The sequence below is a fragment of the Anguilla anguilla genome, chromosome 13 (assembly GCF_013347855.1).
Source record: "Anguilla anguilla isolate fAngAng1 chromosome 13, fAngAng1.pri, whole genome shotgun sequence".
Taxonomy (NCBI): domain Eukaryota; kingdom Metazoa; phylum Chordata; class Actinopteri; order Anguilliformes; family Anguillidae; genus Anguilla; species Anguilla anguilla.
This window is the reverse complement of record NC_049213.1, coordinates 32,035,924-32,055,641: the sequence shown is the minus strand read 5'-3', so window position 1 is coordinate 32,055,641 and position 19,718 is coordinate 32,035,924. Positions and strand designations below refer to the sequence as shown.

At 49.4% G+C, this 19,718-nt stretch overlaps 1 protein-coding gene across 2 annotated transcripts in view; it reads right to left on the bottom strand.

Moving 5' to 3' along the window:
* Nucleotides 1-19,063, bottom strand: part of LOC118211163 (agrin-like) — a 125,742-nt gene extending 106,679 nt beyond the window's left edge. The window contains exons 1-2 of one of the 2 annotated variants that reach the window (XM_035388080.1): nt 18,862-19,063; nt 14,903-14,938 (exon numbers count right to left, since the gene is read on the bottom strand). In XM_035388080.1, the coding sequence (XP_035243971.1) occupies nt 14,903-14,938; nt 18,862-19,024 (199 nt within the window). In that variant the 5' untranslated portion in view covers nt 19,025-19,063. The remainder of the gene's footprint in view (nt 1-14,902; nt 14,939-18,861) is intronic. The other variant, XM_035388082.1, reaches the window with a different exon arrangement.
* Nucleotides 19,064-19,718: the final 655 nt, after the last annotated feature.

The window sequence follows — 19,718 nt, the reverse complement described above, 5'->3', positions numbered from 1 at the left end:
CTCCTTTCACAAAAAAAAAAATGAGTGGGCAAAATGAGAGGGGGAAAACGGCTGGATATCAGGGCCCCTCTGCTTCTCGAAAACGAGCTCATGAGTCTCAAGTCCTCTGTCCAATAAGGCCAGACAATGGAGGGGGAGAATACCGCTCCTTCGCCAGCCCTCCGGAGGACGTGTCGGACGACCCTGTCGGCGGAATCGAAGGCGGAGCCTCCAACGCTACGCGCCTTTACGCTCTCCCGCCGCCACCTCGCTTCGTTATTTATTCATCCGTCACCCGGGCAACCTGTGATAAAACGAAGGCTCCGAGCAGCAGCTGTTTAAATCGTTAATTTCTTCTTACGATAGTTCTCATTCCACACTAAAACTTGAGAACACGCTACAGGGGGCAACAGCGTCTACGATGTGCACGCCTGGTGCCAGACTGGCAGAGGGTGCATGTGGCGTTTGCCCCCAATACTAGAAGAGCACGGAGCTCCATCCACTACCGAACCAAATGATGTCCACAGTCTCACAGCTGAAAACTCGGCTTCACAGACAGAAAAAGGACCGACTTGCATACATGCCCGCATCATTCCACACGAAACATAAATCCCCCACACCTTCCTTCACCTACAGATTAGGTAGATAAAGAGCTATTCAATGGGTTATATTGGCATCATTTCATTATCACATAAAAGCATCAAGTAACATCATGAAATGAAGTGCGCTTTCTTTCAAACGAAACAGGGAGCTTCTCGTCCGTTCCGCCGGACACTTCATGCGCATAGCGCCCGCATGCGTTAACACGGCCAAGAAGGAGAAATTTAAACGATGACATACTGCAACTGTTATTCATTAGATGCCACTTCCTGTTTTGCAACAGCCACCTGGGGCTGGGGAACATATGGTGATACCAGCGCATAATCCTGTTTTCTGGAAAGAATTGGCACCCCTCTCTCCGTCTTACGTGTCCCTCCCCACCAGGGGAAAATATCACACTTTACTCAAAATAGCCCAGGCCCTACATTACGACAGCCACATCACTGTGAAAGCTCTCATTTCTAATGGAAGGGAAATGACAAGAAGGTTAAGGAATAGGGGTTTCTCATTTTAAATGGGGCACGCAGCATCCATCCCCCACAGGCACAAGAGATGAATTCCCTTTTTCCCCACTGAGGAATCTTAATGGCAGAATGGAGGAAGGTTGGAAGAGCCCCACGGAACAGCCCTGCAAGGACAGCAAGCACTCGAGCGGTTGGTTTAAGTCCTATACCCCACATATTGTATGTACGTAGACATGTTTGCCATTGTCTGGAGGAAGGAGCCTATTGAACTGACCTCACCGTGTTTGGAAAAGGGGGAAAAAGGACACTCGTGTTTTCTCGTGTTTGATCATCAATATTTCTATTTCTGTAAAATGGAACATGACACAAATACCCTTTACCCTGAAACCAGGAAGCCTTGGAGAGACGTGTGGAGTGGCCTGTAGCACAGCCAACCCTCAGCCATATGCGTCAGCTGTGGTCCGTTCTCGAACCCTAACCCTCTCTGCTTTCCACCCGTCTGAATAAAACAGAAAAATACTGAAGAAGAGCAGACGGCTGAGCTCTCCAAAACATTTGAAATAGAAACCAGACAGCCTTGCTTGGTTTTTAATTGCACATATTTTTGATTTTTTTTTTTTTTTCCGTTTTGGACAGACTGATCTGTGCCATGTCGAGAAAAGAGAAAGACAGCTTCCATAACTGATTACAGCAATTAACCAGAGATACATAAAAGCTTTTTGGAATCAATTTTTTTTACTTTAATACCTTAAATATGGCAGTCCATGAAGCCATCTCCATGTTGCCAAACTGCACAATTCAGTGTGAACTATGGCTATGGTTGGGGTAATGCAATGGAAAGTCACTGGATGGTACTGGGTCATCTGGATGTTTCTCATGCTAATGCTAGCCTGGTCCAAGCATTACTATGGATACAGGGTACCGGATAGTTTAAGATTGCTGAAAATCAAAATGTACCACACCTTAAGTAAAACCTGGTAGACATGGGAAAACAAATCCTCTTCAACAAACTATTTACTTGTTATTAAATAAAAATAAAACATTTCCCAAATTCCTACCCAGTTTTATTTTCATAGTAGTATAAGCAAGCACTTTTAAACTATGATGTGAGCAAACTATTTTTCCCTGCTAAACAACAAGGTAGGTGTTACCCTGCCAATTAAAATCTGGGCAACAGTGTAGTATAATGGGTAAGGAACTGGGGGGTTGCAGGTTCGATTCCCAGGTAGGACACTGCTGTTGTACCCTTGAGCAAGGTACTCAACCTGCATTGCTTCAGTATACATTCAGCTGTATAAATGAATGCAATGTAAATGCTATGTAAGTCGCTCTGGATAAGAGCGTCTGCTAAAAATGCCTGTAATGTAATCTGCCCTAAGCGAAGCTATGGCCAATTATCAATCTCCCCCGCAGGACTGCCCTGCCACAGGCGCCGCACGGGCACGGTCCGCTGGATCCAGACATCGCACCGCACCGCCGCGCTGCACAGGGCCCAACGCTGTTTAAGATGCGAAAGGGGAAACTTCGCTTCCGCAGATACGTTAGGCGAACGCGGGCGGTGATTTCGGGGGGGGGGGGGTGGGGGTGTAACGCGGGGGGACGTGGCGCACCGCCGTGCCCTCGGGAGCGTGCCGGATGCCCGTCGGCCCCGTCCCGCAGCGCCCGCCACAGCGCCACAGCGCCAGTGCCACTGACAGCGCGAGGGCAGCTGTGTGTGACAGAGTGAGAAGCGATTTCGGGCAGGTGTCTGAGGAGCGATTCCAGGCAGGTGTCTGACCCCCCCCCCCCCCCCCCCCCCCCCCCCCAACCTCAGCCCATCAGTGCTCTCACCTCCCGCAGCAGAGGCCCGGGTGCTGGCGGCACAAAAAACGGCGGGGGTGTCTGAAGCGGCGAGCGCCCCTAAACGCCTCTTTGATAAACCGGCGGCCGCTGCGCCGAGCTCCCGGCAGGCGGAAGGGCTTCGCCCGTTTATACACCGCTTCAGATGCGCGGCGAGGACACAAAAAATTACCTTTTTTATTCTTCCACTGACTGAGGGACAGCTGCTGTATTAACTCTAAAGGCTTCCTCAGCTCATGACGTGTGTGTATACTGTATACAGTACACATGCTGTATTTGCTGGCTACTATAAATGCTAAAATCCTCCTCATGATAATACGTATTATGATGAAAGAAACAACTCCACTTGACAGCGATGTTCAACAGCCGTCTGAGCTGAAGAGCAGACGCCTAACGAATTTTCACTCACTTTTTTTACATGAACGGAGACTGAGGAGCGTTGAGCAGCTGGCACAGCTACGAATGCACAAACCAACCTGAGAGAACTGCCCTTTATTCACATGGCTTTTCACATGTGTAGGTCTGAGCCTTGATCTTACACATTCACTAATGGACATCCATCCATTCATTTTTCAAACAGCTTATTCCTGGTCATGGTCAGGTCAGGGAAGGGGAGGGTGCCTATCCCAGCATGCAGTGGGCGAGAGACAGAAACACAACCCGGACAGGACGCCAGTCCACCGCAGGGCACACACACACACCATTTACTCACACACTCATATCTAGGGGCAAATTAGACTCTCCCATTAACCTACCCTGCACGTCTCTGGACTGTGGGAGGAAACAGGAGTACACAGTGAGAACCCACACAGACGCGGGGAGAACGCGAGAAAAAAACCACCCAGCGGTCCTCGGTCAGAATCTGAACTCTATGCCTCCCTGCCGTGAGGCAGCAGCGCTGTTCCCTGAACGACCGGCGCCGCCCCCTCACCAAACGTTCGTTTGCAATTTTCGCAACTCTTATCACAAGCGCTCTTCCTGGTTACGTGCCATCACGATGGACACAAAAAGCAGAAAATACACACAAAAATGTCAAGTGAACAAAAAGTGACAGGTCACTTCTCTCTAAATTGATCACGGTGACATGTTCCGCTTAGCGAGACCCGCGTAACGTACGGACGGGAGCTGAAGTGCCTCTGTGTGCTAATGACAGGAGTCCTGTGTGTCCCGCTGCAGGCCCACTGCACACGCAGCGTGGAGAGAATTCCAACGACAAACTGCAGACGGTTTCCCCGTGCCTGATCCTCTCTGTCATATCAGTGAGTGTGCACAGTACGACAGGCCATATCACAGCTAATAAGGATGTAGACCCACGCAAAGGTAATGTAGTGACAGATCGGCTGGGCCCTGGGAGACAGCAGAGACTCAAACCGGTGATTTTGCGAGCGAAGTGTCCACCAAAGGCAAGATGCCATTGGCAGCTCAAAGACAGGGGGAAAGGGGGGGGGGTGACTTTGCAGCCAGGAGTAACAGAGCACCAAGGGGATGAGGGAATGTTGAGAGGAGTGTGGTTCTGGATGGGGGGGGGGGGACGAGGCACCCTCTCTTCAAATGCTCTACGCCCCAGGACAGCCCAGGCAGGGGAGCCTTGGTCTGCAGCGCTTGCGCCAGCCTGCAGGTGCATCAGAGCAGCTCGGCCTGGTGCATCAGAGCAGCCCGGCCAGGTGCATCAGAGCAGCTCAGCCTGGTGCATCAGAGCAGCTCAGCCTGGTGCCCCAAAGCAGGTGGACAGGCAGAGAAACCGAGAGACGAAAGGAGAGGGGGGAGAGGGAGATCAAGAGGGAGACCAAGAGAAAACAGAGGCAGAGCAAGACAAAAAAAGGAGAGAGAGAGAGGGGGGGGGGGGGCAGACAGGAGAGTGAGAGACAGATAGTGAGCACAGCAAAGCAGAATGAAGGGATTGTGAGACAGTGACAAGTCAAGGAAAAACAGCAAGAGAACAACTAAGAGATAAAGGGAGACTCAGGCAAAGGGGGGGAGGGAAAAATAACAAGAGAAAAGCCACAAGATACAGTGAGAAAATGCATCAGAGAGAGAGAAGAAAACAGAGCAGATAGAACTCATGAAACGGAGAGAAATAAACCAAACAAGAGATAAAGGAGAGAAATGAAATAAAGGGAGAGCGGAGAGAGAAAGGGAGAAATGGGGACCGGAGAATAATAAGGACAGAAAGGGAAACAGATGGGACGGGCTTTAGCCCTGGAGAGCGCTCGTCCTATTTGACTATTTAAAATGGATTAGTGTGGAACATCGCAGAGGGAGGTTATGAATTCTCCACATGAAGAATCGCGGCAGATTGCAATGAGACCGAGCCGCATTCTGACGGAGCCGCCGCTAAGTCTGCAGCACAGCCAGCCTCTTACCACAGGCACGGGAAACAGGGCCCCACGCGGTGTACCGGTGGGTATCAGGAAGTGCCATCGGTACGGCAGCCGTTCCTTACAGTACGTACGAAAACCCCATCGTGTCCTATTAGCCCGTATTTCCAAAAAAGCTTTTCAGCTAATCTGCTCCGACTCCCTATTGGTCCACCCCCCCCCCCCCCCGCATGGCCCGGTTCCTGGCCCAGTGCTTTTTTTTTTTTGGAAGGGGGGGGGGAGGATGGGGGCTCCACCTGCACCTGCCAACCCTTGAAGCAGATCATTATTTCTGTGTCTGGAGACACGCCGCTCGGCACCCCTGCGCTCCAGTGGAGGGAGAGGGAAGCTCACGCAGCTAATTAATTACAGCGCCAGGTCAGGCCTTCCAATGAACAGAGCGCCGATCGGCCGACTGGCGGCGGGGCAGAGAGAGAGAGAGAGAGAGAGAGAGAGAGAGGGAGAGAGAGAGAGGGAGAGAGAGACAGAGAGAGAGAGACAGAGAGAGAGAGAGACAGAGAGAGAGAGAGAGAGAGAGAGAGAGAGGGAGAGAGAGACAGAGAGAGAGAGAGAGAGAGGGAGAGAGAGAGAGAGAGAGAGAGAGAGAGAGAGAGAGAGCGAGCCAGCCTCGGCATGAAGTGCGCTGGGCCAGGTGTGCGGGGGCGGAGTCTCCTTCACCGAGGATGTGCCATGGGGGGGTGGGGTGGGGGGGGGGGGGGGGGGGAGAGGAGCCATCCAACTTTGGCTCTCTTTGTTTCACGCTACGAATTAAGCTGTCAGTGGCTTTTCTTCCCCCCTAATTATTGCTTTGACACAAACATCCGGCCATCTGGCCTGGCGCGCATACATAAAAAATTTAAGTAAAACATTAAAGCGCACGGCTGGCTGCCAGTACTCTGGGAGGGGAGGGGGGGGTGGGGGGGGGGGGTCAGGATTCTGAAACTGGGGTTCGCAGTTCGATTTGCTCTCGCAAGCACACCTAATGATCTCTGAAATCCCTTTCAAAACACCGGCCTGCTCTGACATTTATTACTGATGCCAGCACGCTGTGGAAGATGGATTTTTTTCCCCCCTCCAGGAACAGAGACATAAATTCGATGGAGGGTGCAGAAATAGGTTTCCAGCCGCCTTTCTTCTCTACGTCTGGTGGCGCCTGTAACGTGCTTTGGGTATGCAAATCAGGCAGATACCTGGCGCTGTGAAGTGGCCACGTAAAAAAAAAAAATAAACAAAACATGGCTGCCGTTTCTCTTCTTCTTCAGACATGAGGTCCCACAGAACATCAACAAACGGTTTTGGTATAGCCCAGTAAGTACAGAACAGAGAACCAGTGGAGGAGTGGAGTCAATAGCAAAAGTCAATAGTCCTTAACTTCCCTCACTTTCACCACGATACCCCTGGATGCACGTTCCACCTAGGAGCCCTCAAGCTACAAACTCTGAATCCAGCCAAAGGAAACAAACGGGACTGTTGGGCAGTATATCCTTTTCACTGAATCCTGACCGTAGCTCAGCCCAGGGAGTGAGGGCTTCAGCCAGCAGGATATTCCTCGACTCTCCACACAATAGCAGCTCCTCTGGTGTTACAGAAAAGAAATTTGGGGCTGGAATTGTGTTTGGGCAGGAACGAGGGAAGAAAAAAATTTGGAAGAAAAAGCTTTCGAAAAATATATAAATGAATAATGGAACAGACAGCTGATGTAGTATGCCCTGATGCATTAGACAGGGCCAAGAAGTTACCAAAGTGACAAAGGCACACGCTTGTCAGCTCACAGACATGCAACACCCGTCTGCGAAAACCAGCGGTCTCCAGCAACGTTGCCTTCTCTCGACCGGCCTCGTGGTGAAAAGCTGTCAATGGGCTGGTTGGCTGCAAGCCCCTTTTAAGAGCCTTAGCACCTTGTCATAATTGTGTGCAGCGGCGTGGAGCGCGCACGTCAAACAAGCCATTAAGGGAGAGCCAGGGAAACAATACAGTTTAGATTAGGAGGGGCAGGGATCCCCAGAGGGAGGGGGGGTGGGGGGGGGGGGGGGTAGGGCGGGGACACCCTTTCTTCTGGTTTCTGCCTGCACAGGCTCTCTGGCCGTTGCCCGAGATTTAGGTTACCGCACCAGCCAGAGAAGTACCCTCATCTGTTACAAATTGCACCATTCTCCTCCTCCTTTTGTGTGAACACTGGGGATAAGAGAGAGAGAGAGAGAGAGAGAGTGAGAGAGCGGTAGAGCACGTGCTGGGAAGCTCTGGCTGTGCCGGGGCAGATTAGCGTACCGACAAGGGAAACTGCGGAACGTCGGAATTTCGCGGAATCGTGCCCCCCGGATCACTGGCAGGGGGACAGTCAACCGTTTGGCGCTATGGCGCGTAGCAACTGGCCGCGAAAACACTGCGGGGGGGCTGACAAACAAGACAGGAGTTCTGGAAACGAGAGCTGGCCCAATGGCGTCCAATGACCGCATTGATCTGTGTAAGTTATACCTCATCAGATACAGCGCTAACAACAACAATGGAGGGCTTTGCTCCTGGTCCAGGGAAAATTGGAGTAGTAACCCTTGCTAATCCCTGACAAACAGCAATTTTCTTAAAAAGTATCAGCACTCTGTTTCTCATTTGTCACTGAACACCGATACAAAGCCGTGAAAAAAAGCATTTGCCCCCGACCTGATTGCCTCTATTACCGCATAGCTGTGTAAGTCGCTGTGGACAAGAGCGTCTGCTAAATGCCTGTAATGCAATGCAATGCATATTTGTCACACTGATTGGTTTCAGATCTTTTGACAAAATGGAGTATTAGACAAAGGGAAACTGAGTAAACACAAGACACATCAAAAGTTTTCAAAAACCCATATCGCCCTTGTGAAAAAAAGTCATTTTAATCAGCGAGACAAATATGCAATAATACAGGAAATGAGGAAACACTTTTTCATGGCACTGTATCCAATTAGAGCTTGAAATTCATGTTTAACAGAAAATGTGAATTAGCACTGAAAATGCATCCCAGCGAAAGTGCTTCACTGGCAGCAGAAACAACATGGATAGTTTACAGGCCCCGTGGGGTCTAACTGCAAATGTTTGGTACGTACAACTTAATACTTATCCTCAGGTTTACAGCATCGAAGAACAGCGCTTGGTACCCGTTAAAAAATACTTTGAGATATTCTACAGTCCATGACAGGGCGTGGACCCTTGTGTGAAGGCCGGCCTGTTCTCAGGATGTCAAGCCCACGACGTCACGGTCGGACGGCTACGCTGACGTAGGTCCAAGTCCGAGGCTCCGGAAACGGCCGTGATGTCACTACACAAAATCTCCCAGGCAACGCAGCTTGGGTGGCCGCCGTAGACTGTGACGGACGGAAGCATCAACCGGCGCCTCTACCCGTTCTCCCACCCCGCACCCTCACCTCCACCCCCACCCCCACCTTCAACCACCATTTTTGAGAAACGAGCCTTCGCGGTCTTCGCCGACCTTCTGCGTTTTCTTTCTTTTTGACTCACAACGTCCAAAATGTATTTTTCCCCTCACGGATCAATATCCCGCGCCCCGGTTTTCTCTGCCGTTCCGCTGCCAGGCTCATGCAGCGGCGGCTCAGACAGGAAAATGTCAAAACAAGTCAGATTTGTGTCTCCTTTTATGAGGCTATCAGGAGAGCTAACTATATCCCGGTGCTTACGCAGGCAGCATACAGGAGGCTAATGAGGCCTGGGAAACTGCTTCCAGTGGCTTTTCTGGAGAAATCCGGGAATTTGTTTGCGAGTATAACACATAACATAAATACACTGTGTGTGTGTGTGTGTGTGAGTGTGTGTGAGCGTGCATGTGTCTGTGTGTGTATGCGTGCGTGAGCGTGTGTGTGCGTGGGTGAGCGCGTGAGCTTGCGTGTGAGTGTGTGTGAGCATGTGTGCGTGTGAGCGTGTGTTTGTGTGTGTGAGCATGTGTGTAAGTGTGTGTGTGAGCATGTGTGTAAGTGTGCGTGTGAGCGTGTGTGTGAGCGCGTGCGTGTGTGTGAGTGTGTGTGTGTGTGTGAGTGTGTGTCTATTCACAGTAGACAGCCTCAAACACACAGTGTCCCAATAATGTCAAATCTTGTAGAGAATGCGGGGCTAATATAGCTCTCTTTGAAGGCTCATTGCTCAGGTAATCTCACCGTATGCTAAGCAGATGCTAATCCACGAGAGCATCTGAACTTAGGCTACCTTTAATGTGGGGCTACCATCCTCAGCGCCCCGAAAGATGAGGGAGATTTCAGGCCTCATTGTGCAGAATCAGCGCCGTGAAGAGATTTAATTAAGATAACGGAGGCGCAGTAATTAAATCCACCGCTCTCCGGGTGAGAGTCTCACTGTCAAGAACACAGCGAGGATCAAATTAATTACTGACAGATTTTTTTCCCCATTCTTTCTTTTTCTATGCATTAGAAGTTATGTGGGATTCACTCTCCACACTCTCCAAGAGGCAGCCTAAAATTGTTGCCCCTGGAAAACGTCCACCATCAGCATCACACTGTATTGAGCTACCATACACCGTAATCCATTATTTATTTTATTTACTTATTTTATTATCATACATGTCCCTATATTTCTCTCTCCCACAAGCAGTCCCATTCCCACATCCATTTTGCATATACCTATAATTAGTGTTTTTTTATTTTACACTGAATGTTTGTTTTTTTTTTTATTGTGAGAATGGTATGGTACGTTAATGCACAACTGGGGATCAATAAATGCCGACACTGTAACTGTACAGTTTTGTAATGTTACTTGCATGCTCACTGAATTCATTATAATATTGACAGAATGTGTCTTTCTACATTTACATCTGGAAACAACACAGAAAAGCCTCTAATTCTCTAATTCTGCCTTGGAACACATTTGAACTACACTTAAAAGAATTATACAGCAGCAAGGGAAAGAAAGCACTATTTCATGTCTATGATATTCAGAATTAATGTAACACTGTTCCAATTAAAAATTGGGGCACATAGTTATTTATCTGCAAAAACACTTTGAAGAGCCGTCCTTTGAAATTCTTCCAAGGACTCAATAGGAAATGGTATTAATGTGTCGACAGTACAACAGCATCCTCAACCAAAACAGTCACGACACAGAAGCGTAACAGGCGATTTGAAGCCATAATTCCTCCAGTTAGAGGAGGAACAGAATAATTCTATTCGAGAAGTACCCTCAGTAAGTGAGAGAAAACATTACGGAGGTGGATTGGACATCCAAGACATTTTCCTAAACCGGTGGAACAACTCAAAAGCAGATTCCTTTTGTTCACCCGGTGGGTTCCAACAATACTCTAACAGATATCCGTCGTTATTATCACTGTGAACAACTGATGATTGATGAGAAAGCCCAAAATTTCCACTGATCTTTGCCACTGTGTTAGGGATATAACTGGCTCCTTCCTGCTTTTATTTTTTTGGTTCAAATTGAGAAGTTATAAAGTGGAAAAGAAGTGGAAGTCAGCCTATGGCACTTTAAATGGTTGCCCAACTGGGTTGATGCTGATGGGCAAAATCCTGTACTGTTATCAGACACCATCTGGGCTGGGATCACAAATCCCTACCAGCTAAGGAATCGTCCAATTTTTATTTAAAGCCCAGCTTTACTGCTGGCATGCCAAAAGCGAGAAGAATGCACACACAAAAAAAAATAAAAAACTTTTTAAAAAACTTGCGAGGCCTTTCAATTTTTTTATGTACCAGAGTGAGCTCACACACCCATCGACTGACAAACAGACAAGCTTGACTTTAATTCTTGCCAAGCCTTTACCCTGGATGAGCTCACTCAAGATTCCACAGAACTGGCTTTCCCCCACGGGATAGAAATCTATCTTTTATTTCTGTCTGAAGACAACAGCCTAATTTGGAGCAACTGCTACAATACCTCAAAACGACAGGCAATAATTATCTTGGTATCCGACTTCAAATGCAAGTGAGGCACTAATTAGAGGGAGCTTTGTCACTTTGCCGCTTTTGAAAGCTGAAAATCAGGCTTTTATTAGTAAGGATTTATCCAATAATCACTGAGCACAGACAAAAGCATTCTGTATGATAAATCTGGTAACTATCACCAATCCATCCTCTGCAGTTAGTTGTTTTCCAATAACATGTTTTACAGCACCTTTGATTTCAGAAACAGCCTTCTAAAATCCCATAACTACACTATATGACCAAAGGTATCTGGACACCCGTTGGTCGGAGGCTGTTTTTCATGGTTTGGGCTAGGCCCCTTAGTTCCAGTGATGGAAAATCTTCATGCAATGACATTCTAGACGATTCTGTGCTTCCAACTTTGTGGCAACTGTTTGGGGAAGGCCCTTTCCTGTTTCAGCATGACACTGCCCCCGGGCACACAGCGAAGGTCCATATAGAAATGGAATTGTTGAGATTGGTGAGGAAGAACTTGACTGGCCTGCACAGAGCCCTGACCTCAACCCCATCCAACACCTTCAAGATCAACTGGAAAGCCAACTGCAAGCCAGGCCTAATCGCCCAATCAGACCCAACCTCACCAATGCTCTTTTGGCTGAATGGAAACAAATCCCTGCAGCAACACTCCAACATCTAGTTGTCGTTACAGCAGCAAAGGATTGACCAACTCCATATTAATACCCATCATTTTGGATGGAACGTTATATGTCAGGTGTCCACATCCATTTGGCCATGTAGTGCACATCAGGTGAAAAATAAATCGCTCAATAAATAAAACCTGAACATTTCTGTCAATCGATGGCCCTTAATTTAATCTACTATTGATCTTAGACTTGGAAAACCACTTTCTTTTTTTTGGCTTTCTATTTGGAATGCTCATTCATATTTGTAAGACCGTCTCAGTCTTACAGTACAAAGCCCTCCGTCAAATTTCAGAGATGGCAGACTGGCACGTGCTCGTCCCTCAAAGCCTCCTCTGAAGGCATCTCCAGCCGCCCGATCAATCTTTTAGTTTTTTTTTATAGTTTTCTTTTTTTAATGACAGCCCTTGACAGGACTATCTGTGGCGTTTCACTCTGAAACGCAGAAACAGCCGCAGTTTGAGAGAGCAGCCTTTCTCCATCGGCAAATGAGCCCGGCGATCGATAGCCCAGCGTTTGGAAGACTTCGGGGGAGGTTTAGGCGGCGCCTCACACATATTGCATTTCTCACCCGCATTGGCATTTTTTTTCTTTTTCTTTTCTTTTTTTTTTTTTTTTAACCTGTCAAATTGGAGCCTCTTGTATTTAGCAGTGCAAACCAATCTTTTCTGCCATTAAACAGATTACAAAAAAAGAACACACAAGAGGACACACAGGAGGAGTGAGTTGTGTGTTGCAATGTTTGGTACAGAAGGAGACACAAATACCACAGCCCCTCTCTGAATGGGCTTCATTCAGGCACAACTGTCCAGCCAAGTAGCCTGGCCAGCCTCTCACTGAGGTGATGCATATTAATCTGGACTGAGTTTAAGCGTTTTTTGGGGGGGGGGGGGGGGGGGGGGGGGGATATATTCTCAGGCTCGTTATAGGGGGATCTGGGCTGAAGTCACCTCCAAATTTTGGACAAAGGAAGCCAGTTCCAATTGCATACGTGCTGGAAAAAGAATTCATCTATATGCAATGTGCTTATATATGAGAACTAATTTTAAAGTTGGCTAACATGAAGGAATATTACTACTAGCAGACATAATTGGCGGTTAGTGTGATGTTTGATGTGGGTAATTCATGACTGTTGGAGGATTAATATGCTGGAGTATTTTTGATTATGTGATCTGCAGGAACATTACTAGAGAAGTGTTTGAAATGATTAACCAGTATAAAATGAAAGATCCAAGAATGTACAAGAATTAAAAAACCATGGTTTAAGAACTGAGGTTCCCCTACTGAGCTCATCACTCACACATCAAGCTAAGAACACAAAATTAGCACAGCTAACCGACTAACACAACTAACAGCACAGAATCCTCTGCCTTGAAATTCACTTTCTTTCGTTTAAATCATTTTGAACCACGCCAAACTATTGTGACACCTGAGCTGGCACTGTCACTGGCAAGGTCAAAAAACAAATTTACAAAATGCGGGAAAAAAAGGTCGTAAAGGTCTTCTAGAATGTGGGACCGTTACCAAGTAAAGATGGCAATTAATGGAACATTCGCTGTGGGTTTTTCTGTGAGAGATGGCCCCTAAAAGCCATAAAAGCCTTTAGCTGATGGCATGTAGTGATCAGAGCATTTAAAAATCTGCTACATTGATACGAGGGGAGTGGGGGGGGGGGGCGGGGAATGTTTGTTGAGAAAATGTGAGAAGTGGTTGGAGAAATATGCTTTGATGGAAGATTTTTAACTACAGGAAGGACATATTGGCATAAACTGCAGAATGTATTCACTTACTGTAACAAAATATATATATTTTTTATGACTACATATAAAAACAACATCTGTAGACATAGTCATCCACGGCAGAAACTGGCATCTGTCCCATGTGACTGTATAATAGCTTTATTACCACAGTTTATCTACGTCTATCGAGAGTTAATCTCTCTCTTTATCTCAGTCTCACTTGTTTCCATGTAAAACAAGGGTTGAAATTCCAATTCGCTGACATCTATGTCTTACATCACATCCAATTTATATTCAAACGTCTATTTACTAAAGACTAGCTGGAAATTGTAGCCATGACTTAACGTAAAAGATATGAATCAGGCTAAGTATGGCCACACCAATACAGAAAATATGCACCTTATTTACTCCCCAGCCCAGACATGCAAACACCGTTCATTCATATACAGTATATGCACAACATGTCACTGCGTATAAATAGGGAGAAAAGAAAAGATTTTCTAGTCTTTTCTAGTTTATTAAACAATTAGTAAACACAGTAAATAGTTAATAAATATAAGGGAATATATATCCTTTTCACAGCAAAAGACATTCATATTTTTAACCAAACCTAAGAAGAATGTGCAAGCTTTGAAGGGAGACTCCAGTGAGCCGAGCTCCAACTCGTTCAAACTGTTGCACGAATGTACCCAACAAAGTTTCAAAAAGAGCAAAAACTATCTGTCCTCATTAAGATTTCGGCATTCGCCAGCAGAGTGCCGTTGGTGGTTTTCGTGACTGTGGCAGATCGAGAAGCAGAAACGGGCCGACTCGTAGCCGCGATAGGGCGGAGGGGGCGAGCGGGTGACCGCCACGGGGGTGCGAAGGTCCGCCCGACCGGAGCCGCACACGCCCGCCCCACATACCGCACAGGGACAGCTGGGGGGCGGGGGCGGGATTTAACGAGGTGGAAGAGATCGCGATTATACCACGCGACGGACACGCCAGGGATGAAACCAGAGTCATCGAGAGGCACTGTCTCTAGAGGCGAGATCTGAAGTGCCGTCCCATTCTAAACGGCCATCACTGAAAGAGCTGGCCCAGACCCAAAAAGCAACACAAACGGCTGCTTAGGACTGTGCGTCCACCAGGGGGCTCCCAAACTAATATACTAATATATACATATATATATAATTAGGGGGTACAGTAGGTGGGCTGGTTATCCCCCAAATCAAATCCTGCTTAGCGCCCCTCACAGGCCAGGGCTGGCACTGACCGTTGAAGACCAGAGTGCAGGCTGACACCCCCCCCACCTGCTCTACCGGCATCAACGTGAGCAATCGGCGTAAAAAAAAACATAGTGAGACTTACCATCCGGGGGCGGCGTTGGGGTGAAGGGAGGTTTGTCTGGAAAGAAAGAGGAGAGAGAGAAAAAAAAAACAACAAGTTTAGAATGACGGCCGTTACATTGGAGTTACATAAAGGGCGCTGCCAAAAGAACAGGGACACTTCGCTGCGTGCCACCTCGAGCCGCAGCTGTGCGACGAGCGCGAGGACCAGAAATGGGAGTAACGCTCGCGGGCAGGAAACTGGCTGCACTCACAAACGGACAAACTCCCCCCAGCGCCCCTCTCCAAGCGAAGGGGAATTAACCAAAGAAAATAAGTGTGAATAACCAGAGACTAGCGAACGCGCTGCCGGGCTCCTAATAACCTTGCACCTTAAGTGTGTGGAAATAATGTTCAATATGTAAGAGGTTTTAAAAATTAAAAAAAATCCATTCCTGCCGGGAAAGGAAAGTTTTCATACAAAAAAAAATACAAAAGCAAACAATTATGCTTCAGAAGTTTAAACAGTATTAACAGTCCGGGCAATTTATGTCAGGCGTATTTCACAAACTGCGTACGTTCGATCGCAATACGTGGTAAAAAGCAGACGGAACACAAACGACCTCTGTCAACAGTTTTTTTTTGTCTGTCGCACATATTTTGTCTGCACAGGGCTGGGCCTGGATCGCAGCCCAACGTGCTGGCCAAACAAAACATAAATATTGACGCATATGTGAACGCGCACCATCTGCAGACGAGGCCAAAGAGTGCCTATTGAAATTGCACCGCTTAAGATTACAAGCACGAAGGGCGCCGCATTGGACCACCGCTGAACATGTGACTGCAGCCGCTGGGAACTGGAAAGCAAGCATTCCCCGCCCAGTTCAAAAAATGAATTGAAAATCATTACTGGCATATCCCCATAAACTGGGCAATGGGCAACATGGCAGGGCGGAGGGAAAGGTGGCGGGCAAACCTACAATCTACCCGGCAACAAAAGCCCGACTCTGGTGATGTCAGAACTCACATTTGTACTAAAGTGGCATTTTTTCCCTAGCACAGATGGGTCGCGGTGACCTTTCTTCAGGGCAAAGGGTGAAGCGGAGTGAAAACACTGTCAAACCCCCCCATAGACAAAACAAGAACGGTCTGTTCTTCTTCTATTAATTATACGGCAGCGCCTCTTATCAGGAAACACGGATTAGAACGTTTGTTTATCTCAAACAGCATCCAGGAGCCAGGTTTACCGCTTTAGATTCGGGCTCTCTTCAAACGGCCCGTCAAGCAGCAGTGTGAGGAAGAGAGCAGTTGGGTGCGGGGGGGGGGGGCACGTGGTGGCTTTGGGAGAGCTGGGGGGAAGGGGAAAGGGGGGGGGGGGGGAGGCGTTCTTTCACTTTCAAGTGCCTCGGTAATGAAGTGTCTGTTGAGGCAGTCTCCGAGTCAGTTGTGATGGCTGTGGCCTTTCTGCTCATTAACGCAGCCCAGCACAGCAGAGCAGAGGCAGGGCGTGGCCGAAGAAGACCGCGCCCTCAACAGACTGTCACGGCTCCGCGACGTCACGATGACTCACGTAACTGCAAACCGGCCAACTGGCAAGCGAGTGTCTGTGCACGCGTGTCTCGGGTTTGCTGTTTATACTGTGTACTGTGCATGTGCCGAATCTGAATACGCATACGTGTGCGTGCGTCTGTGTGTGTGTGTGTGTGTGTGTGTTAGTGTTTGTGTGTGTTGGTGTGAATGGCATGTTTGTATGCAGCTATGTGCACACATTTGTGCATGTGTGAATGCCACCTCTGCCTCTGAGGCTTGCTTTAGCTTATTGTGGGCAAATCTGACTGAATTTCTGTTCCAACCCCAGTGACGTCCCTCACTATTACACTCTGCCAGCAGCAAGACCAGCGTACCGAAGAGTTCCACTGTCCTGCTCGGGTCGAAAGCTACGTCACCCGGCTTCCAGTCAAAATGAAGTACGATGCCACCCAGATCCCAATGGGACAATCTTCCGCCAAACTGACAAAAAGCTTTGTGATGCTAATGACCCGTGGTGTGTCCCCAACCCTTCTTCCTGTCTGTGAGAAGTGAAGGCTGAAATGGGGGTGGGGGTGGGGGTAGAGGAGGGGGATTGGGGGGGTGGAAGGGTTTGTGTTGTTTTAGCACTTCTAAAAAAGGTAAAAACACTTCTTAAAAAAGTTGGCTTGGAGAGTTTGCGGTCTTGCACAAACTCTCTTGCAAAGAGCCACCCTGGAACTCTGGCAGACCTTGGCAGACAAGAGAGTCGCAGTCTAATTAAATGCACCGCCAAACCAAAAATAGGTTTAAAGGGAATTTAAAAAAAAAAGCTATTTCCCAACAGCCGCTGCAGTACACTTCAGAGACATCCACATTCAGCGAAATAATCCCTTGTTATTTTGTCTACTGATCTGCCAGTGTGATGGCACAGAGCTGTATCGGCCAGACGGACACAAACACCACGAATTCAGCGCTGACGCCGATAAGGCCAGAAAATGAGAGAATAAGAACAGCTAAATGCCACGCGTCTCATGTCCAACGTCCCCCCGCTCTGTGCCCCCCCCCCCCCGCTCTGTGACCCCCCTGCCGCCCCCCCGGTCTGGGACGGTCATTAAAACACAGGCCACCGCAGAAACACAGCTCTCTCTACCCGATTCCTCATTCTTTCTGTAGCGTTCTCTTGATGCGCTTTCAAGTAAACTCTTTCATGTTTCCATCACACGCCTATTTGAAAGCCCCGCCGAAGCACAGGCCCCCAGCTGGAAAAAGCCAGCCGCGAGCCAGCCGGGAGCGCACGCGCTCACAGACGCGTAACGCGCTCACAGACGCGTAACGCGCTCACAGACGCGTAACGCGCTCACAGACACGTAACGCGCTCACAGACGCGTAATGCGCTCACAGACACGTAACGCGCTCACAGACACGTAACGCGCACACAGACGCGTAACGCGCTCACAGACGCGTAACGCGCTCACAGACACGTAACGCGCTCACAGACGCGTAATGCGCTCACAGACACGTAACGCGCTCACAGACACGTAACGCGCACACAGACGCGTAACGCGCTCACAGACGCGTAACGCGCTCACAGACGCGTAACGCGCTCACAGACGCGTAATGCGCTCACAGACACGTAACGAGCTCACAGACGCGTAATGCGCTCACAGACACGTAACGCGCTCACAGACGCGTAACGCGCTCACAGACGCATAACGCGCTCACAGACGCGTAATGCGCTCACAGACACGTAACGCGCTCACAGACACGTAACGCGCAAGCTGTACTCCAAATTCAGCCGGACTCGCGTTCCGAAAAGCGAAAGGCCTGCTCATCCACGCGGGCGGCTATTCGCCGTCGCGTCTGTGAGCGCGTTCCATCGCTTAATGGAACGCCGTTTGTTTTTTTCTTGCGGGAGAGCAGACGGTTCAGGCTGTTTTTTTTTTTCTGATGTCACCTCCCCCCTCTCCCGTAGTTAATACACGCCGCCTGCAATGACGGCAGCATCACAGGTGAAGAGGGCGTGCTGAGCTTTTCCTTTACACCGTCTCTCTGTACCGTTCAGCATTGTGCTACAGTTAAAACTACAGCAGAGTGCAAACGACAACACGAACCCACGTGATCTACGGATAAAACCTGAATGTGCAAGGACTATCATGCTCAGAGCCACACATCCATAAGCACACACACACACACTCACACACTAACACACACACACAAACAGATACACGTGCACGTCAAGGCACGCACTCACACACGAGGGCACATAAACATTCGTGCACGTGTACACGAGCGGGCACGATCACGCACACACACACACACACACACACACCACTAACAGACACAGATACACAAAACCGTCACATACAGACACCGAGACACACGGAGGCTGAACCACAAACACGTGCGCAGGTGAACACGCTCGCTCAGCTGACAGGAGACAGGATTGGTCCGGCACACGAGGGTGGGGGGGAGGGGGCGGGGGAGAAAACCTACAGTTGTTGAGGAAGAGGAGCACGGCGAAGCCCAGGGTGGAGGTGGCGAGGAGGATGAGGCAGATGTTGCAGGGGATCATGAAGTAGCGCACCACCAGGGAGACCTTGTGCTGGTACATCCGCTCCCTCTCAGGGGTGGCGCTGGGGTAGTGACAGCTAGTCATGCTGCACTCCACACCTCCGGGTGGGAGGGGGGGGGGGGGGAGAGGGGGGTGGGGTCGCACGCACGTGGGATGCGGACGAGAAGAAGAAGGAGCGTGGGGAGAAAAAAAAAGGAAAAAAATGCCCAAACGGGGCTCAAACTCCGCGGTCCGTCCTCCGCAGGCGTCGCGTCGCTGGTGCTCTTGGGAAACGGTGGAGGAAGCGTCCGCTGGTCCTCCAGCGCGGCATGTCAGTTCCCGATTTCCCCGCGCGCCACGGGGAAGGAGAAGGGGACTTCAGCCGTGTCCCCCCCCCCACCCCCCCTCTCCGCCCTCCCCGCTTCGTTTGTTCAGTCCGTGTGAAAGAAAGCGAGCCTGCCGGTGGCCAGAGGGGGCGGGTGGGTGGGTTGGGGGGGGGGGGGGGGGCGCAGGTGCGAGGCTCCGCTCGGCCGGGAGCTCCCGGGACGCTCCGACGCCGACTCGGGCGGGCGGCAGGTGCACAATCAGCGCTCCGACACTTTCGTAAACTCCGCGCGCTTTAAACCCCCCCCTGCCCCCCCCCGCCCGGGAGATAAGAACGCGGAGAGAGGAATCCCGCTACTGCGCGCGGAAACAAATCAAGCCCAGACCTTCTGCTCGTCCGCCCTGCCAGAGCTCATCTCTCCCTCTCGCTCCGCGATGGAAAACGATAAAAAAAAGAAAGCAGTGCACACTTATA